General features: G+C 42.9%; 1 protein-coding gene across 2 annotated transcripts in view; it reads left to right on the forward strand.

Annotated features, from left to right (window-relative positions):
- Nucleotides 1–300: 300 nt before the first annotated feature.
- ISM1 (isthmin 1) overlaps nucleotides 301–27,748 on the forward strand; it is a 72,907-nt gene continuing 45,459 nt past the window's right edge. The window contains exon 1 of one of the 2 annotated variants that reach the window (XM_032859193.1): nucleotides 301–551. In XM_032859193.1, coding sequence (XP_032715084.1) covers nucleotides 414–551 — 138 coding nt within the window. In that variant the 5' untranslated portion in view covers nucleotides 301–413. Of the gene's footprint in view, nucleotides 552–726; nucleotides 777–27,748 lie in introns of those variants that run through there. The other variant, XM_032859194.1, reaches the window with a different exon arrangement.

Below are 27,748 nucleotides of genomic sequence, written 5' to 3' on the forward strand. Positions count from 1 at the left end.
CGCCCGCCCCGCCGCCGCCCCCGCTGCACCCGCTGCCCCCTGCCCGCAGGGTGGTCCCCGGCCCGGCCCGGGTCCCGGGCTGCCCCCAGTCCCAGCCGCCGCCGCCGCCGCCGGGGAGCGCCGGGGTTTGCTCCGCAGCCGGCTTGGACGGCCCCGGCCCCGCGGTGGCTCCGCCGTGGTGCGGCGGCGGCGGCGGCGGCGGCGGTGGCGGTGGCGGTGGCTCCTGCTCCCCCGGCCCGGCGCGCCCCGCTGAGCCCAGCGCCAGCCCCGCGGGCCCGGGGAGCGGGGCCCCGGTAGGGGCCGAGGCGGGAGCCGCGCTGCCGGGCTCCCGGGCTCCAACTCCTCCTCCCCCGGCGCCGCCGCCGCCGCCGCCGCCCGCCGCGCCGGGTCCTAAAGCCGCGCGCCTCAAGAGGATGGTGCGCCTGGCGGCGGAGCTGCTGCTGCTGCTGGGGCTGCTGCTGCTCACGCTGCACATCACGGTGCTGCGCGGTTCGGGAGCCGCCGACGGGCCGGACGCGGCCGCGGGCAACGCCAGCCGGACCCAGCTGCAGGTGAGTGCGCCGCCAGAGAGGGGCGCGCGTGGCTGCGGGGCCCCGGGTGGCGGGGTGCTGAATTAGCACCCGCTGCATGCCTGGAGGCGGGTCCCCCGCCTCACCAAAGAGCAAATGTTTGGGCAGCAGCCGGGCGGTGGCAACCTGTCTTAGGCAGAGGCCGAGCGGGGGTAAGTGCCTGGAGGCTGAACCTTGCGTTGAGGTCTGGCAGACGCTCTCCTTCAGGTCTGTCACAGGTCGGGCACCGGGGGTGGGGGGGGGCGGGCGAGGCTTGGGATGCGCAGAGGAGGTGTGGAGTGTGTGTGTGTTGGCCTTAGGGTGCTGCCAGTCTCTGGTTGCCCTTTAGAGGCTGAGTAATGTTACTCTGGGGGAGAGGGGACGACAGGGTTGGAGAGGCTTTAAGGGTAATATCCGCAACCTAGGTATGAGAGGGAAGAACCTCCGTGAGTCCGCCCTTTGGGAAAGTAACGCCAAAGATCAGGAAATAATTTCCCGAAGAGAATGGCCAGACACTCTCTGTCCACCCAGGCAGTCCACGTGCCTCCCGTGTATGTCCCCAGCCTTTCAGAGGGCGCGGAGTCAAGCCACCTGTCGTGCTTGGGGCCGGGTCACCTGGGGTTTTAAACGTCTAGTAAAGCCTTCCAGCGTTCTGCTCCTGTTGAGGGTCGCTTTAGGAACGGGATTCTGATGATCCGTTCAGCTCCAAGGAGGGGCGACGGTGGAGGAGGTGAGGGTCGCCTTTAGGGAGGGGATAAGGGGCTTCAGACACAAGGTCAATTATCGCTTCCGAATGAAGGATTGCTCAGGTAGGAATTTCCTGCCGCTGTCTTGGAAGACGCTTTTCCTTGAGTCTAAGGGTGTTAGTAGCTGTCAACTTGGAGCATGGGTAGAAGTCAAAAAGGATTTTCCTAGGAAGCAGTGGGAATTTTCTGACTCCTAAAATCTCTTCCTCAAACCAGCCTCTCTAAAACTCTTTACTCGGCAATGTCCAGATAAGTATTATTCATTGTTCCCAAGGTGCTTTACAATCATTGCCCCAACTAATTCCTTTTTTTTTTTTTACATTTTGTGTAATTTTTGTGAAGAGTTCTGTTAAAGAGAACTTTATAGTTCTCTTTAAATAATTCCATAGTGCTTACTGTGTGCCACTGCATTAAGCGCTTTACAGAATTTCATTGATTTAACGAAGTTCTATACTGTTAATATGCCCCCTTTATAGATGCAAAAACTGAGGCACAAAATTTGGGACATTTCTGAAAAATGTCAATTCCCGTGGGCCAACAGGTACAATGACAGGCTGATAGGATTCCTCTGGGGAAACTGAAGGGAAGATACTCCCATTCTTTAGACTATGGTACATCTAGCAGTCTAACACTGTAGACATCATTCTTAATATCTTCAAGATTTCTGGAAGTCATATTTTATATATGATGCTTTCTTTCCTCATGGGCTCATGAAAAGCTGTAAAAATGGTGTTCTATGGAAAAGTAAATTTGGCAGATTTCTTTATGAGGTGTTTGCTATCATTAGAATAACCTGGGGTTGGCCTTTTCTGCCTGAACAGTAAGGTAATGAGAGAAGCAGCTGGTGGAAGTGGCAACTGCAAAGGGGAAGTGGATTAAATTCTCAAAAGGGCCTTTGGCTGAAGAACTTCCCCAAGAGGGCAAAAGAAATGGGGGATCTAGAAGGAGTAATGGTCCTAGGAATATCTTGGGTCCCAAGGAGCTGCTAATCCCCCAGTTTCAGCTTATCTTGTAATACTGTTTGGTTATTTGGTCTACTCTATGCACTAATCCAGGCAGAATGATGAGTTTAACAGTTTGGTTCATAACTTTATTCTCTTTTGTAATTTGTTATTATAAAAGTTTTATATTCTTCCTGACTAAAGTTATTTCTTTGGCTCTCCAAAGATATTACGATTCAAATGGAGAAAGAGAGTATGTTCCGCCAAGTGAGAAGGTCTGCAAAAGACATTTATTAGTATGTTGTTTTCAGCCCCAGAAATGGAATTCACTACTAGCAGGTGCATCTAAAAACAAAACTGGGGACACTATATTCTTCCTGTTTATTGGGCATTTTTAATCCATCTTAAGTTCCATTTGAGTTTGTTGGCTCTGGGATATTTTATTTAATTTTTATTTTATTTTATTTTGGCTCTGTGATATTTTAAGTTGCTAAACTCATTCTTCATAACCTGGAAGTTAACCAATCCTTATACTACCTTATTTTTTTTGTTATTATCGCTTAAAATATTCTAAAATACAAGGTTGCAGTTAGAAATGCACAATGGTTAGTTTATTTACCCAACAGTAGGGTATTTGGGATCTTTTAAAAAAGAGATACTCCCTTACTTAAGATCTGGTGGTTTGGACATATCAAGGACACCCAATAAAATAGTAGTAAGAATAACAACAATAATAGCTAAGGTTTCTCAAGTGTCTTTTATGTGTCAGGCACTGTTCTTAACACTTTATGTATATCAACAAAAGTCTTGTGAATCAGGCACTATCGCTATCCTAGATTCAAATGAAAACATTGATGTTAGGTAACTTGTCCAAGGGTGCACAGCTAGAAGCTGCTTAATTTGTTTTTGTTACTTTATAGTGAAAAATCTTTGAAGGTATTTGTATTCCAAGTTCTTAGCAAAGTCTTCATGCTGGCTGTAAGACAGAGAAAGCCTTTTAACAATTTAAATTTTCAAACACATCTTGACAGTCTTATTGTGTTAAATAGGAATATACATATTTATATATATACACATACATTGATAACATTATATATACATAGACACACATATATATAAACATGATCTAACACTATTTGGGGGGTAGTTTCAACATACTAGAGGATACATTTTTTTTTAGCTCTGTGACTTATCCCCATACTGTAGGTACACTGTTAGGAAGTGGCAGTAAAATGCTTTGAGCATGCAATAATGTGGCTCATGAAAACAATGTCAGTCTGCGTACTGCTTTCAGTATTTTAAAATATCTTATAAGAAATTGTCCAGTTGTCTGCAACAGCTGCATAAAAATGCACAAAAAACTTTAACTTTTTTCACTTTTGAATAAAATCTTATCTCCTCATTGAAATGAGTGTCTCATGTTAATCAGAAACTCAGATTAGTTCTTTCATGTCTTTAATTGATAATAGTAATAAAATAATTACATATAATGAAAGCAGTCTGGAAGATAGAGCATTCTAAAATATAGAATCCACAGCAATAATAATTATTATTATACCTCTTTTACTTGAAATTCAGATGGCCGCCTCTCTACTAATCTCAGTCAGATTTAAAACCATGAATTTCTAGGGGCGCCTGGGTGGCTCAGTGAGTTAAGCCTCTGCCTTTAGCTTAGGTCGTGATCTCAGGGTCCTGGGATCAAGCCCCATATCGGGCTCTCTGCTCAGCAGGGAGCCTGCCTCCCCCTCTCTCTCTGCCTGCCTCTCTGCCTACTTGTGATCTCTGTCTGTCAAATAAATAAACAAAATCTTAAAAAAAAAAGAAAACCATGAATTTCTACCAATTTTAAATAATAAAGCTAGAATTTATTAAGACAGTGAGATAGAAGCAAGTATTAAAAACCACAAAATGGATATTTTTATAATACCATTATGGCAAACCAAGCTCTGAAATGTAACTAAATGTCTTTGTTCTCTGTCTCCTAACTACCATCTTTAAGAACTTTCTTCCTTTATCCCTCTACTTGCCTTCAATAAAACAGCTTAGCTTCTCACTGCTTTTTTTTTTTTTTTAAGATTTTATTTATTTATTTGACAGAGATCACAAGTAGGCAGAGAGGCAGGCAGAGAGAGGGGGAGAAGCAGGCTCTCTGCTTCCCTGGCCCGAGCCAAAGACAGAGGCTTTAACACACTGAGGCACCCAGGCGCCCCTATACTCACTGCTTCTGATGCAAGAGGTCACCTGAGCTATTTATAGCAGTAGAAGCAAAAGGAACATTTATTTGTACTTAATACAAGTAAGTTTCCTTGCAATGGTTCTGTAGGATTGACAGTTTTTCTATAGCCTTTTCATAGATGAGGAAATTGAGGCCTAGAGAGATTTGTGTAACTTGCCCAAGGCCACGCCGCTGTGGTGAGCAGCGCCAGGATTCAGACGCAGGCAGGTGGATTGTGGAGCCCAAGTTCCTTTTCCAGTTCCTCAGCAGGACTCCCAGCTCTGATTCAGATCAACAAGCATTGTCTTTCTTGTTTTGTGACTTGCCTGCCCATATTCCAACCATGTTATTTGCTCTTATCCCTGGAATTCTTTATAAACTATGGATGACTGTCCCACTTAGCTATTATACATAACAAACCACCCCAATGTTTAATAGCTAAAAACGAGCATTATTTTATTAGTTCATCAGTTTGTGTGTCAGCAACTTGCTCTGGGCTCAGCAGGGTAGTTCTACTGAACTCACCCAGAATTATAGCTGTGGCTGTAGCCTTGTGTTGGCTTGACATGAGCTTGATAGTCCCAGATGATGTCACTCATATGTCTGATGGTTGATGCTGGCTGTCACCTAGGCTCTCTCTCAGGTCTTTCATCTTCAAGGAAACTAGCTTTCATGGCTTTACATGGTGGTCTTAGAGCCACAAGAGAGTAAAAGCAGAAATTACAAGACCTCTTGATGAACTTGTACAACTTCATCTACATTCTATTGGCCAAACAAATCAATGGGTTAGTTCAGAGTCTAGGGGACAGGAAATAGACTCTTCTTGACTGGAAGACCAACAAAGTAACATTGTAAAGGAGCATGTGTACGGGGTTAGGAGGAATTATTGTGGCCATCTTTTGCAAAATCTCTACCATATTGATCTTTTGTCTCATAGGGTTTGTAAATGTTTAGACCAATCTTGCACTCATCTTCTATTATTGTTTCTGCTGCCTTTGGCCATGCAAAAACTTTCTGTTTTAAATGTAAGCAACTCTGAATCACCTCCCCTATGACTTTTGGTTTTCTTGCCTTACTTAAGAAAGAGTTCCTCAAATAAAGATAGTCAAAATCTTTAAACAGATTTTGTTCTAACAGTTTTATAATTTTTATTGTTGTCGATGCTGCTGTTGTTTAGAACTACAATCTACTTTGGTGTTATTTGTGGGTTTAAGGTCTATTTATTTATTTATTGTGGGTTTAAGGTTTAAGATAAAGATATAGCTCTGGGTTTTTGTCCAAATGAATAGCCACTACTTGTCCTATCATACCTAGGTTTGATTGCTATTTTGATAAGGTTTTATTTCTTATTGTTATAGTTTCCAATTTGTTAGTTCTGGAATCTAGGAAAGCTATAGAAGTATATACTTAGTTTTCCTGGTGTGTGTATGAAAACTAGAAGTATCCATTTCAATACTCATCAATATTCATCATGGGATGAATTGAAAATCTTCATTTTTTTTCACCTTAGCACTTTAAATAAGATTATGAGATGGTTAAAATTCATTCATAAAACCCTTTTGGCCTTGTTACCTCTTTGCTTGAGATCTCTGATTAACATTCCATGTTATTCCATGGTCAGTAGTCTATTCAAATAATGTAACTTTTCTTTAATCAATTTTGATAAATTCCATTTTCCAGAATATCATATATTTTTACATACTGATAAATTAGACTTTCTCAGTATAAAGTTTGTACATAGTACAAACGTATTTTGCAAATATTTCATGACTGTATATTTTTATGCTGTACAATCTTACATCTCTTTGTAAGACCTATCAGATTAAGATTGTTAATTATATTATGAAAACCCTCCAACTCTTGATTTATTTATTTTCTAGTTATCTGCTGATTCCTCAAGGAAATTAATTTCATTTTTATCTTACTGTTGTGGATTTGTCTATTTCTCATAATCCCATTAATTTTTTTGCTTTACTTGTTTAGAATCCATGATGTTGGGACATAAAATACCCTTTCTGGTGGTTATATTTTATCAAGATGAAATTCCTTATTTATCGTTTTACTGGTTTTTGTCCTGAATACCTTTTTTGTTTGATATTAACGTTACAACTCTTTTTTTTTTTAATCTCCTGGGACTTGTTGAGTGTCTTTTAAATATCTCTCTTATTAATAACCAATAGTTAAATTTCTTTTTCCATGCAATACATCAATGAATTTAACTCATTCATATTTACTGTGATTATGGGTAGATTTGAAGATATTTTTCCCATTTTATGTAGTATTCTCAAATTTCCATAATTTTTCTCATTTTGCCTTTTACCTTCTAATTTTCTGTGTGACCTTTGGCAAGAGAGTTAGCCCATGTCCTAATTTCCTCCTCTGGAAATTAGATATATAAACATTTCCTAATGCTGTTGTAAAAATTAAATCACTGAATGCATGTTAAGTACTTTATTAACACATGAACATTCAATAAGTATTTAAATATTATTTACCATGTTCATTTTTCCTCAAATTTTGAAAATGTTCTGTTGCTGTTACTCTTAACATTTTAACAGATTTGAATTTACACTTTTCTATCAGTGCTGAGAATCAATCCGTATTTATAACCTAAATCCCCCCCCCCACATAAGAATCTGACATGCCTTTTCTCTTTCTATGTATCTCAACTTTTAATCACATTATATGAATATTTAGTACCCGATTATTCCTCTTTCTTTCTGTTTCTTTCTTCTTCCTTTCTTTCATTCTTTCTTTTTCATTATAACTGTCTTAGGAATAATTTCTTAGGAGTTACATTAATGTTCCCAATAATTATCTAAATATAACTGTAAAATTTACTTATTTCTTTATCTGTTGTTGCTGCTACTCGAATCTCATATTTCATCTTTTATTTTGCTGGAAAACATTCTCAGAAATTTATTTTAGAGAGGTTTTATCAAAGGCTAAACTCACTGAGATCCTAAATGTCTTAACATATCTTTATTTGGTTCTCATACTTAAATGTTAATTTGGTAGTTGGCTGTGTTCCATGTTGTTTTTCCTCAGAATTTTGAAGATAAAATCCCATTTTATTCATGTTTCACTCAAAAACATGATACTATGTCTTTGTAGATGACTTTTTTTTTAACTAGAAGCTTTTAGGATTTTTCACTTTATTAATAACTTTCAGAAATGTCATCATGTTGTGTTTAGATTTAAGGCTTTAGTTAGGTAGTTCTGGTTAGCACTAGTGGACACTTTTAATCTGAAGCTCCATGCTTCTCTTCATCTTAAGAATTCTTGTTGAGTAATTTCTTGCTTATTCACTCTTTAATCAGTTTTTTCTCACCTTTTTCTCCTAGCTTCTATAGCCTTGCCTCTTCTCTCCTTTCCCTTCTTTTTCTTCTTCCCTTCTCCTTCTCCCCTCCTCCCCTTCTCTTCCTCTTCACTCTCTTTTTTCTTTCTCAGCATTTTTAGTTTTTTAAATAATGAATATAATTTACATACAATAAAATAAATGAGTCTTAAAAGTTCAGTTCCATTTCTGACAATTGTATATGCCCATTTAGCCACCATCAAGATTATGATATAGAATGTCTTCATCATCCCAGAAAGTCTTCTAGTGAATATTCATAGGCAATTCACTCCTGCTGAAGGCAACCAGTGTCTGACTCCTGTCATCATAGATCAGTTTGCCCCCTCTAGATCTTCATACAGATGGATCTTCATACAGAAGGCAACCAGTGTCTGACTCCTGTCATCATAGATCAGTTTGCCCCCTCTAGATCTTCATATAGATAACCTGTGTAGTTTTGTGTATGTGTCTGGCTTCTTTTGCTCAACATAATGATTTGAGGATTCATTTGTGTTCTTGGGTGTATCAGTAGATTTCTCTAATTTATTGCTATGTGGCCTTCCATTGCACAACTATATCACAATTGGTTTATCCATCCTTGGTAAACATTTGGGTTGTTTCCAATGCTTGGGATATTATTAAAAAAAAAAAACTACATTTAAATTCTCATACAAAGCTTTCTGTGAACATATGTTTTCATGTCTTTTTTTTTAAGATTTTATTTATTTATTTGACAGAGATCACAAGTAGGCAGAGAGGCAGGCAGAGAGAGAGGAAGGGAAACAGGCTCCCTGCCGAGCAGAGAGCCCGATTATGGGCTCAATCCCAGGACCCTGGGATCATGACCTGAGCCGAAGGCAGAGGCTTTAACCCACTGAGCCACCCAGGTGCCCCTGTTTTCATGTCTTATGAGTAAATACCTAGTAGGGCAACTGACATGGCCTCTATTCTTCATACTACTTTAAGAATTCCTCTAAAGAAACTTTTTTTTTTCTTAAAGATTTTATTTATTTATTGGACAGAGAGAGAGATCACAAGTAGGCAGAGAGGCAGGCAAAAGGAGAGGGGGAAGTAGGCTCCCTATTGAGCAGAGAGCCCCGATGCTGGGCTTGATCCCAGGGCCCTGAGGTCATGAGCCAAAGACAGAGGCTTAACCCACTGAGCCACCCAGGCACCATGTTCCACTTTCAATTGGTTACCATTTCTTGCATGTCAACTAGAAATCATTCCTTCTTCCATAGGTGAACTCTCTCAGTTTTACACCTCTGTAATGGATTTTTTTTTTTAATTTCATCTGCCTTTTTTATTTCATCTGCCTTTATTTCATCCCTTTGGAGAGGAAAAGAAAGTAAATGAAAATACCTCGCCTGTCACCTTGAACTAAAATACTATAATTTTATTTCTTAATTTCATTTTCCTTTATACAAACCAGAAGAAAGTTTTATTGTTTGTGTAGTCCCTTTGTTCATTCTTTCTAATAGGCATTGATCTTTGAGTCTGGGGGACACTCTTAGAAGTCCTGAGAACTATCCATTCAGTAAAGAAGAGTCTATTTTGGTTTTAAAGCCTCCAAAAGAAAGAATCCCACAATCTTCCATATGTCATACAGTATTTCTTTTAACAACCTTCAGTGTTATAATATTTTCTGTCTGATGTGTCCTTTAAATCTTTTATGCTACATCTTAATTTTATGTTTGCTATTTTTTACCACTGTTCACTCACTTTTCAAAAAAGTGTCTCATGCAGGACTTGAAGACTATTATTTTAATAGTTTCTCTATCTTCTCCAGATTCAATTATCTGCATCGGTCTTAGTTTATAGTGTTTAATGGTTTCTGTGGTCCTCTTATTTCTCTCTCATCTTCAGAGAACAACCCTTGGCTCAGGACTTTTTGATTTTTAAAAAAAGAAATGGTGATGAAGCCTCTTTCTTCAGTGACAGCTAAGAGTGTTCCTTTGTCTGTATTCGCTTCCTAAAAGACAGAAGAATCTTCAGGGGGTGGGATACGGTGTCGATTTAATACCCAGGATGATACCCAGTGAGTTTAAGAAATAGCAAAGGAGTGTGCTATTAAGAAACAGATCTCATTTTGGATTTTATTTAAATCTTTTCTATACTCCATAGAAGCTTCATAAGAAGCTGTGAACATAAAAGATAAAACTTAATTTCTTTCTTTCTGATGAGTCCAGAGGTTAGATGGAATACAATGCTAATAAAGTCAACATGCTAGTGCCCAGTGTTCCACTCACTGCCCACTATGATCACTGGCTTGATCACGTAACCTTATGGCTTCTTCCCTTCTCTGCCTTCTTTCCTCTTCCCCCACCAAAGCTTCCTGGGGTCATCTCCCAAATATACTACTTGCTCTTTGTTTCAGAGTTTCCTTGTGGGAGAACCCAAACTAAACAAAACACTACTCAAGCTCTGGGCCATGGGTACGGTAGTGATGGTATAAGAAGTGTACAGGTCAGTGTTTCCATGAGGAACCTGCTGCTTCTTGCTGTCATTAACAAAGCTGAAGCCTGTTAGTCTCAGAAAGGTGCATGCTGTGGGCAGCAACAGAATCTGGCTACGCCAGGCGCTCCCAGAGCAGCTGGGAGGAGGGGAATTCCAAAATAGTAGGAATGAGGAAGATCAGGGCCAGGTAAACCCTCAGACTGCTGGCGTTTAAAGAGATAACTGGTCTTTTTTCTCAGAGCCTGATTCCCTGCTTGGTCGCGATTGTAGGTAGGAGGATAAGCGGTGATAGAAAGTCTTCAAAGGTGCACAGGATTGTCATCTAATGCCTAAAAAAGGCAGATGCCAAGGGCCTTGATAAATGCGGCTGCTCATCAACTCCCCAAGTGCTGACCAGCATGCATCACTGAAAAGTTGTTTCTGTAAACTGAGTAGAAGTAAAAACAGTAGGTTAACTACTCCTTCTTCCTGTTGGCCTGACCTGTACACATTTGAGTAAACTAAGTCAACTTGCATAGAGCCTTGTCTGTGACTGATATACCTCTGTAAGAGAGCGATGTCCCCCGGCCCCCTGGCAGGGACAGTGCTGCGGGGTCAACAGAATAGGAGAGTTTCTGTCTTCATGTTTGGGGCCCTGGGCTGCCAGACTCACAGTTTGGGGCACCCTAATCCCCAGATGTTCACATAAGTGACCTGGAACAAGGAAAGCAGACTGTGAAGGCAATAGTCCACCTCTCCCCGGACACCACATCTCTATTTTCAAAAATAACAAGATGTGGCCAGAATCTATATGAAGGATCCAGGGAAGCTGGAAATGAGTCATAGGCCACCCAGGTGTTAACTTACTCCCACGGGCATCTAGATAAAATATTCATGCCAGTGCCAATAAAACAAATGAAAAACATGCCTTGGCTCCCAACTACCTCTCAGAGATAGGGATGGAGAGAAAATGGGGGGAAGGGGAGTGGGGAGGAATGGCAACTGTGTTATTATTTTTTAAAATACAGCTTTATTGAGGTGTAATAGATGTACAGTGAACCATGCATATTTAAAGGGAACAATCCGATGAGTTTTGACACCTGTGAAACCATCAAGATGATGAGTAAGTCTATCATCTCCAAGAGTTTCTTTGTGCTCCTTTGTGAGTCCTCCCTCATTCTCCAGCAGTCTCCAGACCCCTGAGCTGCCTTCTGTCACCAGAGATTGGTTTTTACATTTCCTAGATTTTTATAGAAGTAGAATCATACAGGATGTACAATACAGCAAGCTTCTTTGCTTACCAAAATGATTTTGAGACTCATCCATGTTGCTTTATGCAAAAGCATTTGATCCTTTTTATTGCCAATTAGTATTCCACTGTATGCATACAATAGGCTTGTCCATTCGTTCACTGAAGCACATTTAGGCTGTTTCCAATCTCGGCCTCTTAAAGTAAAGATGCTATGAATATTCAGGTATAAGTCTTTGTATGAACATATGCTTTCATTTCTCCTGTGAATACTTAGGAGCTAAATGGGTTGGTCACATGGTAGGTGTATCTTTAGCTTAATTAGGAAATTGTGGCAATCTTTTTAAGGCACTCACAAAACATGTTTAGGATCTATAACAATCCAGAGACACCACTGGAAACCTTCAGAATCTTTGGAAGTTGAGTCTCAGGATGAGATCTTCCTACAGTTAAAACATTTGTAGATTGTGATCTACAATATACAGTTAAGGCTTAAGCTATGCAGGGGTTAGGGACATCCACCCCCCCGCTCCACACGGTTGTATTACTTTTGACTTCCCAGAAACTTAACTACCAATAGCCTGCTTTTGACTAGAAGCCTTACTGCAAACATAAACAGTTGATTAACACACGTTTTGTCTGTTATACATACTGTATACTATATCCTTACAATCAAGTAAGCTAGAGAAAAGAAAATGTCATTAAGAAAATCTTAAGGAAGAGAAAATACATTTACAGCATCATACTGTATTTATCAATAAAATCAAGGAAAATCCATGTTAAGTGGACCCGTTCAGTTCGGACACCAGTTGTTCAAGAGTCAACTACATGATGAAAGTTGAAGAAAGGAGAGAATATATTGTCTCCTTGGAGAGAACTCTTCTATTTTTCCAGGATGCTCAAAGGACAAAAATTTCACAGGGCTCAATTCTCCAGGTAATGGTGGTAGAAAGAAGAGTTAGGTACTGGACAGAAAAACAAAACAAACAAACAAACAAAAAAACAGGTTGCAGAGATGTCCCAGCAAAAGACTTGGCTTCCTCTGGAAGCTGCTGTCCATTGCTCCCTTCATCTTCCTGTCCCCTTGCCCTCCCTGACTAGAAATTAAGAAAACCAGAAATAGATTTTCTATCTCTTGCCTGGGGACTCAATTACATTGTGACTTGGAAATCTGGTATTGGTTATGAGCCCCAAATGAATTGGAAGCCAGTTTTATTGCTGGGAACCTTCAGATTCCAGGAAGTAGAAAGGGCAAAAAGTAAAAAAGGGGAGATCTCATTAGGAGATTCTAATCCCTAACCCGTGAAGCAGGCTGAAGGAAATGTTAACATGAGCTGGCCTCCTGGCTACGCTAGACGTTAGGAGAGAGGGCTCAGGGTTAGAAACCCACTTAGAATGCTCATTGGAGGGCAGGGACTGGCCCTCCCTCATCCATCCACTGCTCTGATGTTCACCAGGCACAGCTGTAGCTCAGAGACAGAGCAGAGGCTCGGGATGACTGCTCTGCCTTTGCACCCAGAGTGGTAGAACAGCTGTGGGATCTCCTGGGATCTCAGGGAACTAAGAATCTCAGCCTGCACCCAAAACAAGAGTTAGGACCTCCATTTTAATAAGAGCCCCATGCTAATCATACACACAGCACAGTTTAAGAAGCACCATTTTTTTAAAAAGATTTTATTTATTTATTTATTTACTCGACAGACAGAGATCACAAGTAGGCAGAGAGGCAGGCAGAGAGAGAGAGGAGGAAGCAGGCTCTCCATGGAACAGAGAGCCTGATGTGGGGCTCAATCCCTGGACCCTGGGATCATGACCTGAGCCGAAGGCAGAGGCTTTAACCCACTGAGCCACCCAGGCGCCCCAGAAGCACCATTTTAGATGCTTATCTTGCAAATTGCAAGTCCCAGAAAACATTGAATACAGGTCAGGCATTATTCAGCTCTTGCCCAATTATGTTGCACGACAGAGGACCCCCACCCACAAACTCAGTGGCTGCGACAATAAGCATGTATTCTCATGTTCACAGCCCCGCAGTTCATCTGGGGTTCAATATATCTAGGCAGGCTAGGAGCCAAGCTGTGAACTGGGTTTGGTGTCTTCCACGTGTCTCCCATACTCCTACAACCAGCCGCCTACCTGCCACTGTCTGTCCTCTCATGATGATGAGGATGCTCGGTAAGGCAGAGGCGACAAGCACGCTTTGGCCTTTGTTGGGGCCACACCATTCCTTCAGCCCAAACTCTCGTCACCAGGCCCGACAGAGTGACCCAAGTCACGGGCTTTGGATGTGTTTCAGGTCCACTTCTGCTTTTCACTAACACGCGTATCCATAGGCAGAAGTTGTGCACTTCCCCGGGCCTCCACATCCTGCTCAGTAAAATGGGATAATAGTAATAGCTCCATCACTAAGACCTTATCATGTTGCACGGACCATGCTTGATGTCCCAGCGTGGTGTAACTCATGCGTGTTGGTATGATAGAGCTGTGTGATTTGGGGCAAGTCGCTTTAGTTCTCTGCATTTCATTTGCTTTATCAACGAATAGTCATCCTCATGGGATCATTCTAACTTCTGGACTTCATCTTCAGGACAGGTGATGTTAATACAAAAGCTAACCGGCAGCCTTTCCTCTGTGCCAGGCACTGCCATCAAGACTATGTCTTTACCCCTTCAAGTCACAAAGTGGCCCAATGGGGACTATTTCTGTTTTGCAGCTGAAGAAACGGAGACAAAGCATCGTGAGGAAATCAAGGTGTGACATCCGATTGCTCTGAGCACCTCCTGTGGAGAGCAAGGTAGCACAGAACTGAGGCAGTCCAGGCCAGTTCCATGTGGCCAACACATTCTGCCTCATGCCAATCAGTGATGCTTCTGAAAAGGCTATTCTTGGCTTCTTCTCCCATGTGGGAGCAGGAAAGGAAAGCAAGAGCAGGGACAGCTTGAGAGAAGAGACTGGGAAAGCAGCTGGCCTCCTGCTTCAACGGAGGACCCCTCCCCACCCGACCCACCACTCGGCCACGTCCCGAAGCAGATGCCGGAGGGATGTGATGAGCATTTCCAGTGGGACCCAGCCATCAGCTAGGGCTGTGTGCGTGGAGCAGCTCAGCTTGGCTCTGGGCCAGCCTCAGGCCCGAAGGAGCCTGCCTCTGAGAAATTAGAACTGGAAGAGGCTGTGGATTTCTGTCAGCACAGGATTCCACCCACCAAAGGTTGTTTCTGAGTCAAGCAATGCACGTCCATCTCTTTCTGCCTTCCTTCTGAATGCCCTCCCTTGTGCAGTCTCATTGCTTAAAAATCGTGTGCTCCATGGTAGGGATGGAACCGTGCCCGCAAATATGTTCTTCATCACTCACAGAGCCTTAACCATTTAAGCCTGCAACCACTTCCCTGAAGAAGGGACACCCTTTCCTACCTTCCTTTCCCAGACATAACAAGAGAAACGGGATGTGCCTGGAGGACAGAAGTTCCACAGGCTCCGTGAGCTATATATTCTGCTTTTTAGTGATTATGGCTGGCCAGAAGAATTTCTTCCTTCCAACTAATCCAGTTTTCCCTCTCTTCAGTATGTCACAAATTCCGTTTCCTCAAGGTCTTCTGAAGAACAAGTAGTCAATTTTTAAAATGTTTCCCGTAGTTGACAGTAGTATCAGATTCCCTTTTTTAGCTATAGTATTACATTGTTAATATCTAGTCAGCTTGTGGGCCACTCTGGTTCCAGATCTTTTTCAGTTGTTTCTCGCAAGCCCCTTACCGCCCTGAATTCCCAGTATATTTTATCCTCTGTTTTGTTTTGGTTTTGGTAGGCTGTTTCTCATAGGTCCAGTATGTTCTGCAGTGACCTCTTTCTTCTCCCTTTGCATCCCAAATGTTGAATTGGGATAAATCTCCTTTCAATTATCTTAATAGTTTATTAATTTGTTGATCATCACAGAATTGAACATTAGGTATACAGCTTAATGGTAAAAAAAATACATGACTACTCAAAATACGAAATCACTATAATATGAAATCACATACTATCCCACCAGAAAGGCTAAAAGGAAACGAACAAACAACTGAAGTCACCAAATGTTGGCAAGAATGGGGAGCATCTATAGGGAATATGAACTGATACAAACACTTTGGAAAATTGGTTTTCCAAACTACTGAACTAATATGTATGTACTCCCTGGCCCACCTGTCCTAGCCTGGATATATACCCCACAGAAATGTGTTCATCCGTGCTCTCAAAGATCTGAGAAAGAATGCTCAGAGCAGCACTATTTATTTTTTTTTTAAGATTTATTTATTTATTTGAGAGAGAGAAAGAGAGAGCACAAGTTGGATGAAGGACAGAGGGAGAAGCAGACTCCCAGCGAGCAGGGAGCCTGACGCGGGGCTCGATCCCAGGACCCTGAGATCATGACCTGAGCCAAAGGCAAGACGCTTAACCGACTTGAGCCACCCAGGCATCCCAAGAGCAGTACTATTTAAATAGCTCCAAACTGGAACCAGCGAAATGGCCATCATCAGTAGAGCAGATCATCAGTAAGTGCATACACAGAGAGCGCACAAACAAGAACTATTCAAAAGCCGTACAGCTTCACACACGTAATGCTGACTCAAAGAAGCCAGGCACAGAGAGTGCTGGCTGATGCTGTTTATGGAAAACAACCAGGAAACACAAATCTGTGCTGGTAGAAGAGAGGACCCTGGTTGCCTTGATCAAGGAAATGACTGGAAGGGGCCACCAGGGGCTGTCTGGGTGCTGCTAATGTTCTGTTTCATGATGTGAGTGCTGTTTATACAGACCCATTTGGTTTATGGAATCTCACAGAGCTCTATCGTTATCTGTGCGCGTTTTTCTCTATGTGTATCATACTTCAGTGAAAAATACAGTGAAGAATGCAACCCGCGGAGTGGACAGTACCGAAGAGATGGCCATTTTTCAATGGGAAGGGCAGCCCACAAGCCCCAGTGCTCAATCCCTGTGTTCCCTGATGGGCCGTACCCTGCAGATTGGTCTCCAAATTTTAATGAGTGTGGACACATTTCGGTGTTATGGGGATCCTCTCCTGCTTCCATGGCCCACGCTATTGTTAGGACATCAAAGACCAACTGCTGGCTAAGATACAGTCCATATGAAAAGAATGACCAGCAAATTTACTGCTTGACTTCATTCCCTTTAAAAGGAACTGGCCCCGTGGTCCTCTTTCAAAGCTCAATTGTGGACATATATCTTCTTTATAGGACACTGTGTACAATAAAGAGAAGCAATAACTTAAAATTTTAGAAAAAGAATACCTTTGAGAGCCCTGTGAGATGAACATTCCATCACTGTGGTTACGTGTGCCCAAACACTCCTAAAAGTCTAGCCATGGGTCTGACAGCCTTCTATTCAACGTGGTGACTTTTTTTTTTTTGACTAATTAAGTTATATTTTTATGCTCCAGCCCTTTCCCTAGGCTCTGCAAGGTCTTGGGAAAGTCCTTAATGAGGGGTGATCAACTTTGAACCAGAGGGCCACCTCACCAAAACCAGGCAAAATGGCAAAGTCCATATCCCATTACTCATTAACCTATTTGAAGTTGCCCTTTGTGGAGTACACATTTGTTTAAGGACTGAGACCAGAATAAGCCTGGGTTGGTTCTGTGCAGTCCTCCAGGACCCACGTGGACAGCATTCCTTCACACAGCCCTAAGTGTGGAAATCCCAGGGAGTTAATAGCATCTGCAGATATTAGAACTGAGTGAGAAAAGAACAGAGTTGTTCTTATGACTACGAGAACCTTTCTAAGAGGGAAATCAGTTCTCCAGTATGCAAGTAAAATTACTTACAGCATACAGGATGTCTTTGGCGTTACTTGGGGTCTGACTCCGGTGGTGGAGGAAGAGGCTTCTGCAGTCACAATTGCCAGCTCGCTCGAAACCAAACAATCCAGAACAATCCTTTCCATCTGCGGTCACTTATTACAGCAGTGAAACTTTCCAGAAGGGATAACACATTTTCAGGAGTGGCCAAGTGCCCCTGGCTTGAGACTTCCACTTCTGTTTAATGCATTACTCTTGAAAAGGTTCAGCAGGCCACACTTGGCTGGAAAAAGGCTAACTCCTGAGTAGGTCCTTTCTTTCTGCTCCGCTCACTGGCATCCTTCAGGAAGACACACTGACCGTGTGAAACAGTTGCAGTTTTCCCAGGGAGATTTTGAGGCAAAACAATTCACAAGACACCTATGAAATGAGGTAAATCTCACCTGAAATAAGAATAAACATCAGAGGGAAGGAACTGGAAATATTTGCAAAGGCCACGGCATCCCTAAGGAGAGTGACTCTAACTGTTGAGCCGCAGGTGGAAATAATGAGAGCCGGGCTTTTCAGAAGGCACCTGTGACCTTTCTGTTCCAACTTCTTGCCACTGGCCTTGTCACCCTGAAGTACAGTCCAGTGTGGTGTCCGTGGCCCACCATGCCTCTCCCACTGCTTTTTCTCCGAGGCCTGGACCCATGCAAAGCTCTGGGATAACCCAAAAATGAACATCAGTGTCCTTGGCCCTAATGTGTTCATAAATGGGGAAAGGAGGGAAGAAGAAAAGGGAAGAGCGCCTGACTAGATCCAGAGAACTCAAGTACAGAAAGATATGGCCCCAAATAAGCCAAGAACTGTGCGTCGTGGAGCCAAGAAGAGCACCGTTCCCACCTTCCTAAAGTGAATGAAGGACAGGGATGCAAACACAGGGAAAACTAAGAGACAGAATCACAGCTTTAAAGAGCTACCCTCTAATCAAGGAGCCTGCATCTCTTCTCTGGGTCTCTGAATGCTTGTTGCTCCAAGATAGCTCAAGCCATTAACTCAATTTGCTTTACTTTGAAGGCTCCTGTATGTGTCTACTACTCTCGGGGTTGGGGTTCTTCCTGCCACTTAGGTTACAGTGGAAGTGGAAGTGCCATGGAAATTTGCCAGAGATGGAGCTTGCCCAAGTGACCAGGGCTGTCTTTTGGCCACACAGACTCCCTTTAAAAGAAAAACTCAGCACCCACAAAATCCCACGTGTTCAGCCTGGAGCAACATCAGGGAGCCATCTGTGGACTCCCCTTGAGATTCAAGGAAAGGTGGATGCTGGCAGGAGAATTGCTCTGGCTATGCCCCCAGAACGTTCTGTGTCTTGGTTCTGACAATCTAAGTGAAGTGCTTTTTGTGCTGCAAGATCCATGGGCAAATGACTGGCGCTTGCATATGCACCCAGTGTAGGCAAGGTCCCTGCCCTTCTTCCAAGCTCTGTGCCACACACCACACACACACGCACAAACTCCCCAACCAAGATGAGGCAATCTACTTAGAAGGTGGGTCACAGGCTTTCACCAAACCCTAGAATTTTGTTGTTGGCAAGACACCTGGAAAACTGAGTCCCAACTTCTCATTTCTTGCATGAGGAATCCCAAACCCAGAGAAATGAAAGAACTCCCTCAAGAGCAGACTGCTCATTCTAGGTTGGCTGACTCCCAAGCCAGTCCTCTTTTGTGAAGCCACATAGCCTCCCATTCCTGGACATCCTTAACATGGTTTTGTTTTACTGGAGAGAATTGGAGCAAATACACACCTAAAATGCCCAGGCTCTGATAGTACAGTTACTTTTAGGTTGTTATGAGAACTGAAAGGAAATTAAATAACCATGAATTATGGGTGTTTTATTTCAGAGACCAGGTTGCAGTCAGGTAAAGGACATGATGTACATATAAGTATAGAGCATGGCCCAACTATATAGTAAACATTCCATGGTTCCATTCATTTATTTAACACTTACACATTCATTTATTTTAACACTTATATATTGCCTATTATGTGCAGGCACTGTGCTAGATGCTGGAGATTCAATAGAGTACAAGCTTCTGCTCTGGAAAGGGATATTGCAAATAATTAATTCATAAGTAAAGTAATTATTATGGATTATAATGGACATGGACAGGAAGCAAAGATAGGGAATACCTGGGAATACAACTAAAAGGGTATGGCCAGGGAAGGACTTGTCGGAAAAGTGGCACCTGAAGACTGGACCTGAAGAATAAGACAGGGCCATCTTTGCAAAAACTAGTTGGAGAGAGCCATTCAGACAAATGTAATCATGGGCACCAAAGCTTTGAGGTGGGAAACTTTGGCTTGACTAAGGGATAGAAAAGAGACTGGAGAAAAGGAGTGAGTATAATGGAGAAAGTGGTTTGAGAACTTGCACAAGAGGGTGGAGCCTTCTAGGTCATGATAAAGGGTGTAGCTGTTCTTCTGAGATTAGCAAGGAAGGAACCATTAAAGAGATTTTGGATGATGGCTCTGTCTGGTTTGTGGAGAATGGTCTGGAGGGGTGCAAACATGTTAAGAGGTTCTATAATAAAATAATCCAGCAGGAGAAGAAGAAACATAGACCAGAGTTGGGAGGAGTGGATGGATGCAAGACACCATGCAGACACAGAGCCAATAGGATGGGCTGATGGATCATATTTCAGAGTGGAAAAATTGACAACTTCCAGTTTTATGCGGGGGGGGGCGGGGGGGGCATACATATCAGTGGATCTATATTGGACATATGGAATTTGAGATGCCTATGGGACATCCAAGTGAAGATTTTGAGCAGGGAAGTGGTTAAATGCACTGGGAACTGAGACTAAGATGTCATGACCAAAGTGGTAGAAGGAGAACCAAGAGTTATGTCATGGACACCAAGGGAGGAGACTACCTTAAGGCAAGAGTCCTTTTGAATGTTACTGTGAGAGCAAAGAGATGAAGACAGAGAAGTGCCCATTCAACTGGGCAGCATGGCCATTGCTGAAAGTCTTGATGAGAGCAGTTTAAGAGGCATTATGGGAACAGATGACAACCTCTACTGGGTGAAGTAACAAACAGAAGGTGAAGAAGTAAGTCTTAGAGAAGCTTTGATATGAAGGGGAAACATGTGGACAAGGGGTTGAGGGCGAGTATTTGGTTCATTTGTTTTGAGATCAGAGGTACCATGGTGTCACTGATGCTGAGACCAAGCCAATAGAAAGGAGAAAATTAACAATCACAGATTGAGAGGGGAGAGCTGAGAGGCAAAATGTGTGGAAATTGGCCTTTGATAGAAGCAGGGATGACCATTCCATGCAATAAATAGTTGAGAAGAAGGAGGAGCTATGCAGATGGGAGTGTAGATCTAGTGTGAGAATACAAGTCAACCATACAACTGTCATGAAGAATTAACCATGGATCGCTCCTCTTCCTTCAATGCAATATGCAGTGAGAACAATGAGGAAGAGTAGGAGATTTGGACGGAGCAGATATGAAATAATCGTCTTGGATGCCAGAGAAGACAAGATTGTGAGGGAAGGGTCATTGATTTTGGAACAGTACTGAGTACTTATTTGAAGTTTAAGAACATGGAAAACAGAGTAGGTTTTCAAGTTGGGCTATTTTATTTTTCACGTTGTCCATCTGCTTGGCTACTAATAACATAGACAAGTTGGGTCATTGGGTTCAATCAGAACTGAAGTTTTGCTGGTGAAATAGATCATAGGGAGAGAAGGAGGCAAGGAGTGTTGAGGGGAGTTACAAAAAAATGGTTATATGAAGGAACATGTGCTAAATAAGAAGGAAAATAAAAGAGAAAGCTGCAGGGTGGTGAGATAATGGTAGAGGACCAGAGATCTCAGTGAGTTAAAAACTAGGGAAATGAGCTAATAGGACAGGGAGCATCTTTGTGTAGATTTGCTGACAGAAGGTCTAGGGCAGAGGGGAGCTGAGATGCAGTAGAGGAAAGTATTGATGGTGAGAAGTCAAGGAGCTGGGATGGCCATCTACATAGATGTTGAAATTACCAAATAGGATGACAGACGAGATTGGTGAAGAAGACTGAGCCGGAAGGTTACATTTTCAACAAATGAAGAATGATCAGAGGCACCACATAGCAACTGGGATAGCCATCATCCTGAAATGCTTATGCATTTTTGGTTTTGTTTTTTCAGAAAGAAGGGGAAGAAATGGTCAGGAAGCAGCTATGGGGACCATGAAGACCTAGGAGAAGGTTGAAGGAATAGTCAGAGAAGAAGTTGAAAATGAGAAGAGATGGTTTATCATAGAATGAAAGTCCTAGAAGGAGGGCTTGGAAGGGTGGCAGGGTCAGGTTGCGTCCATTTAAGAGATCTTCAAAGCAGTGTGGGATGGAGAGCCTATGGTCATGGACAACCTAGAGAAACCATGATGGGAATGGTTTTGAGCTTCTGTTTACTGGAGGTGACACTCTTTTCTCAATGGTGACCTCTGGGCTCTTGTTCCTCTGATTAGTTTGATGTAAGGGCATCAGATGGATAGAAGTTACTTTTGCTTCCAGGACTCTCGGTATCCACTTCTGGGTACCACACTTGAGCCTGTGCTCTCAGCTTTTTGTCTTCTTCCTGCCTCCCCTTTAGCTGTGTCTCATTGCATGACTAACAACTGACCATTAATAACATGAAACCCATCACTTCACAGAATGCAAGACATGTAGTCAAGAAAAAACTGTGTCCTTCCCCAGCACCAAAACCTAAGGAAGAAATAAAGGATGCCCCCAGTTTCAAGCCATATTCATCACCTCTAAGCATCTCTTTGCACCATGAATATGTATCCGGCTACCAATCAGCAAAACATAGTTTGGGTAGAAGTTGCTATAACCCATTGATTAGGAATACAGGACTTAGAATTCACAGTATTTCTTCAGTTAGAGTAGCAGGTACTGTTTCCCTGGAATAGATGTTTGAAGGGAAGATGGACTTACTTTCTCAGATGATGTGTTTACTTTTTCAGATGATGTGTTTCCTTTAGTGGAATGGAGATGAGCCTCAGTGCTCATGATATTTGCAGAAGGGAATGTTCCTCTGTTACCCAGCTGCAATGGAGAAGGTGCTGACCCACCTGCAGGGGAGAGAAAGAGAGAGCCCATTAGTAGTTTAGAAAGGTCACAGCCATGGACAAACGCACACTGCATGCTGTCTGCCCCTTCACTCACAGACAGGCGAGATAAACACACACAAAACACACACAAAAAGAAGATATGCCTCTATCTTGTACTAAATGCAGAACTCATAGTTTTTTTGTTTGTTTGTTTGTTTTGGTTTTGGGGGTTTTTTGTTTTGTTTTGTTTTGTTTTTGAATGAAAAGTGTGCATGAGCAGGAGAACTGACTCAGAACAGCTCATCTAGAACCAATTTGCAGGTAGCAGTCCCTCACCACTGTGATGACCGCAGGTCTCACCAAGGTGTCAAGCTCAAGTACAGAGTCTCTGTTTCCCACTACTCTGGAAGATGTCATTATGGGGGGGAGGGGCATGCAGCCTTAACTAATAAAAACAGAGTGTGGTTACTTGTTTGGACATTTTATGTCCTTATGTCCTGCAAGCTTGTGGTAAGGCAGTTTTATAATTTGTTTTTCTCACAAGAACACCAGTGAAAAGAATTTAATTACAAGTAATCACATTTCATAGACACACACACACACACACACACACACACACACATTTAAAAGGTCTAACATGGAAGTTTATTACATAGTTCACAGGCATGATATTAGCTTTGCTAGATACTACTGTAATTCAAACATAAGCGAGGGAATAATTCGGTTTCTTAAACATCCCTTGGCCAAGTTTTTTGTGGACTATCATTTGAGTGTTTTGGTGGCACTAATGCATTTGTGCGGTGACAGCCTTTTATATTGAGAGAATAGTTTCCCCTTCCCAGGCTCCTAAAAACAAACTACCAATGCAAAATCAAAAGAGGGCAAAAGGAAAGGTGTGTTTCACCTAAATGTCAGATTTAGAAGCATCTGCCTTGCCTGGAGTGTATGGCATTAATTTCCTGCCGGTTTTTCTATTGGAATGCCCCCCTGAGTTGCTTGAAATTGAAAATCAAGTCATGTTTCTTTAATCAGCTCTAGGAAACAGTGAAAGAAGGGGGTGGTGGAGAGGTTTCTTTTTATGAAAAGTTTTAAAATCAACAAAGCCTAGGAAAAAAGAGTATGCACAACTTTGGGCCATGGGGCTGGGATTTTAATCTCAAAGAGCAGTTGTCCCCACCATTTCCATGCCAGTTAAGTATCTTCCTCCTTGTATTATACACTATAATATATATGTATTATATGTATGTGATAGATGTATTATATATCATAACAAGTTATCTCTTGTTCCAAAACTTAGCAACTTTAAAAAGGACAATTTATTATCTCACATTTTCTGTGGGTCAGAGACTTGGACACAGCTTGGGTTGCAATTGAGTTTATCAGACAGGACAATATCAAGGCATGGCTGGGGGAGGACTGGCTTCCAGGTTTCCGGCTTTCTTCCTGGCAAGATTCGGGTTCTTAGGCCCTGTTAGCAGAGGGCGCCCAGCGCTCCTTGCTGTGGGGGCCCATCCATAGGGCAGCTCAAATATGGCAACTCACTTCGTCAGAGCAAGCAAATGAGTAAAGCCAGGAAGAGAGTGTGAGCAAGACAAAATCCATGGTCTTTGTAACCTAATCTCTGTGACATCCTGTCACTTTGGTCATATCTTGTTTGTTAGAAGCAAGTTCCTTCCTCCATCCCACACTCAAAGGAAGGGGATTGCAGGAAAGTGTGAATTGCAGGAGAGGCGACCATTGAGGACCCTTCTGAAGCTGCCTTCTGTACTTGGCTCCACGTGTAAATGGGTCCCTGCCCATTCTGATTTGTCCCCGTGGACCATTCCCCTTCCCTGTCAGGCGTGGTGAACTGGGTCCTCACTTCCCTAGATCTCCTTACTTTTAATTCCGGTTTCTCTCGTCTATTCAAAATAGAATACATTAATTTCCTTAAAAGTGATTGCCCTGTCTTGCTTAAGAACCTCCAGAGTCCCTTCCTGTTACTTGCCTCAGAACAGGTATCAAGGAACCGCGTATCTGGAATTAATCAACTTTTCTCGCCCTTTGCTTTATAGGCTTTATTTGCAGCCAAATTGGACTCTTATTCCTCCTCGTGCCCTCCCCACGCTCTTTGGCGTCTCTGCTCAGACCATTCACTTGGCTAATACTGCCTTGCTCCCACTTTCCATCTGCAAAAACTCTGGACAAATCGTGAAAGTGTTTTTTTTCTATGAACTGTCAAGGTGGAAACGGGCCATTTCTGAACCCTCGTAGCATTGTGCGTCCACTAAGTGAGGATTCCATCGTTCCTCATACATAATTATTGGAGGGCGTGAGCCAACCCCATTACCCCCCTCCCCCGCCCGCCTGCCAAAACAGAGTGAGGGTTTTGGGAGCAGAGATGGTAGCGCTTCTCTTTTATACCCCACGGTACATGTGGTGTAAGCCCTGCATATATACAGCGCATGCTCAGTGAAATGCGCTCCGTTAGTTAGTGCTTCCCAAAATGCCTTCACTAGACCTGGGAAGACAGAGTGGATACTCCTTCATTCATTGTAGAGATTTGAAAACGTAGTCCAGAAGATTGACCTCCTGGCCGACAGCTGACAATGACAGAGCCCCCATTAGATTCTCAAGTTCCAACACCCTGAATAGGGAGTGACTAATTTGGGCTTCTCCACTCATACTTTGTATTTTTCTTTTAAATGTAAAACTGCTGAATTTAACCTGATTTTCTAGTGGAATGGTTCATAGTCACTCAACAACCCCTGCGTTGTAATAAATGTTCCACTCTTTCAATCTTTTTTTTGTTTTGTTTAACCATCCCAGGGTAAAAAAGGGAGTAGAACAGAGATTTTTTTTTAAATAAATAAATAAAAGACCGTTGAGGGCAGGCAGGAGGGGGGCCTGAATCCGCAGTTTTTTGTTCCTCTGTGAATTAACCTTTCCAACTTACCCCAAAAAAGTAGCATCAGAAAACATCGTGCTATTAAATGTTAACTTGTGTCTGTGTGTTGCTGTCCCCTGACTCACTTCTAACCATCTGATGAAGTAAGTTATCATGGAGCTTGTAGCCTCGCAGGTCAAGAGGTTTCTAGTGACCCAGGACACTTTCACCAGATGCCTTCATTGGAACCACGGGCACTTCTGTCAGTGTTGTATGTGGTGTGTGTGTGTGTGTGTGTGTGTGTGTGTGTTTGCGCACGTGAACCTCGGAAGAGGAAGAGTGACATAAAAGAGACACTCAGGCATGAAGGGTAATTATCTCTCAAAACCCACTGTCCAGGCCACTGTAGCCAATATTCTGAATTCAAGATGATTTTCAGCCAAGTCATGTTTGCACCTGGGAACTGTGAAAAGTCTTGAAAGCTTCGTAAAGGAGATGTAACTTGACCATGACAGGAAGTGACTTATAGTCCCAGAGGCTCAGATGTATTGACATAAGGTAGTGAAGTAGGAAGGAATTAGAGTTTTCAAAAAGTCAGATCTTGGTTTCTCTTTTGTCTCTGTATGATGCATGTGTTCTAGAATAAAGCCCTCTAACCACAGTTCAGACGTGACATTCATGCAGCAGTCCTGTCTGAATCCCTTACTTTGCTGAGTCTGATACAGAGGAAAGTCAGAATTTTCTCTATGACTTGTCCATGCCGCATCAGTATTATGGTTTCCAAAGACCGTATGAACCTGATTTCCCAAGTGCCAGGTGGGCCATGCAGTTGATGGCAGCAGCAAAAAGTGCTGAAGGAATTAGCTACAGCGTTCCTGGAGGCTAAGGCTGTGGGGCCCCGTTCATATTACTATGTTTCTTTGTGCTTGGATTGTCAGAAGGCTAGCACTTAAGCCCTTGATTCTCCTTTAAAAACATTTCTTGTTTCTCCACTTGAATTAGCAGCCTGATGTCCAGCAGCAGATGATTATCCAAAAAGCTTAGTGTGACCTGCCTGTGGCTGGTGTGCATGACCTGACTCAGGCCAGGTTCTACTGGAAAATTTGATACAATTTTGCCAAGTTGGTGGGCCATTCATCTTAGCAGTGAGGTGTCTACACTTTGTAGGAAGCTATTTTTTAATGTAACATTTTGCCTGACATCGTGCTTCAGGGTCCGTCTCAGAAGGGTCTTAGGTTTAGCCAAAGCTTGCTTGATCATTTCCCAGCAGGTGACTTCATAATACGTGAGACCACTGAACTTCGCCACTTGAGCCAGGTCCCTTAACGCGAATTTCTACTGCGTTCCTCTCATGTTCCCTAGGACAAACTGCGCTAATTTTGTTTCTCTTCGGCACACGTCTTTCCCCTGCCTGCACCCCGAACCCTGTGTGAGAGTGACAACTTCAGAGATCCTGAAGGAATTTATGTCATATGATGGCTTTGATGCCGTTCCTCTGATCCCACAAGATGTTTGGGAGGGGGGAAAAGTGGAGTAAATATCTTTTTATCTACAAAGCATAGCACTGGCTTTGAATTTTCCAAGAAGATACGACCGGGAGACAGGGTGAAAGTAGACGATGTAAGGAAGAGAGGTGATAAACACGAAACTGGTAGAAAGAGGCTGTTATTTCTGAAGCCGCTTATATAGGAAGAGAAAGCTGTTTGCACTTGGGTGCGACTGGCTATGCACCACGGGCCAAATTCTGGCCCCAAGTACGTGTGGTCAGCCCATGAGCCCTGGAAAGAATCTGACTTTGCCTTTCTCCAAATATTAGTCATTGCTGGGTGGATTTTTGTAGGATGATTTTTGAAAAGATAAATAAAATGAGGACCCAAAGACCTGGAAGAAAAGCCAAGCCTTGCGGGGAACAGGGCTCCTAATCTTCCACTCTTGCCACCACTTTCTGCACCAGAGGTGCAGAAACAGGCATGAGTGACGGCCAGCAGCGAACCTGTCCACCTCACAGGTGGATCAGGACTTGGGAGGTGGGGCGGCCAGTCCAGGCCCCAGGGCCTCCTGCCTCCTCACCTCTTGTTCTGCCCAGTAGACTGCTGCCTCCAGACGGGAAGCAAGAGCAGGCCAACTTGAGCCCCTCCGTGCCTGGAGTGGAGGGATGAGGCAGGACCACACGGAGTCCATTCTTCTCCAGCAAAGCAGTGATGCGTTCCAGGCAAAAACCCAATCTGGGATGTTTTGGCCCAAAGGAAACATTTACAACCAAATTATACACCTCGGAAAATAAATGAGCTTTCATTTTGGAAGGAAACCCTGCCAGGCTGTTTATTATTTGCACCACAATCATAAAGTTGGTTTTAATCTCTCTAGTGGAATGCTGCTGGGTTGGCCAACTGGCAGGCTCTGGCGGTTGGAGTGGGGACCACTTTAGGCTTAAGAACGCACAACGGGAAGCAGGGGAAGTCCTTCTTCTGCAACATTTTTCTCAGGATCCATCATTTGGGTTTTGGGTGTTTTGTGTCTTGTTTTTTTGTTTTGTTTTGTTT

Source organism: Lontra canadensis, unplaced genomic scaffold (genome assembly GCF_010015895.1).
Source record: "Lontra canadensis isolate GAN:19392208 unplaced genomic scaffold, GSC_riverotter_1.0 scaffold16, whole genome shotgun sequence".
Taxonomy (NCBI): Eukaryota; Metazoa; Chordata; class Mammalia; order Carnivora; family Mustelidae; genus Lontra; species Lontra canadensis.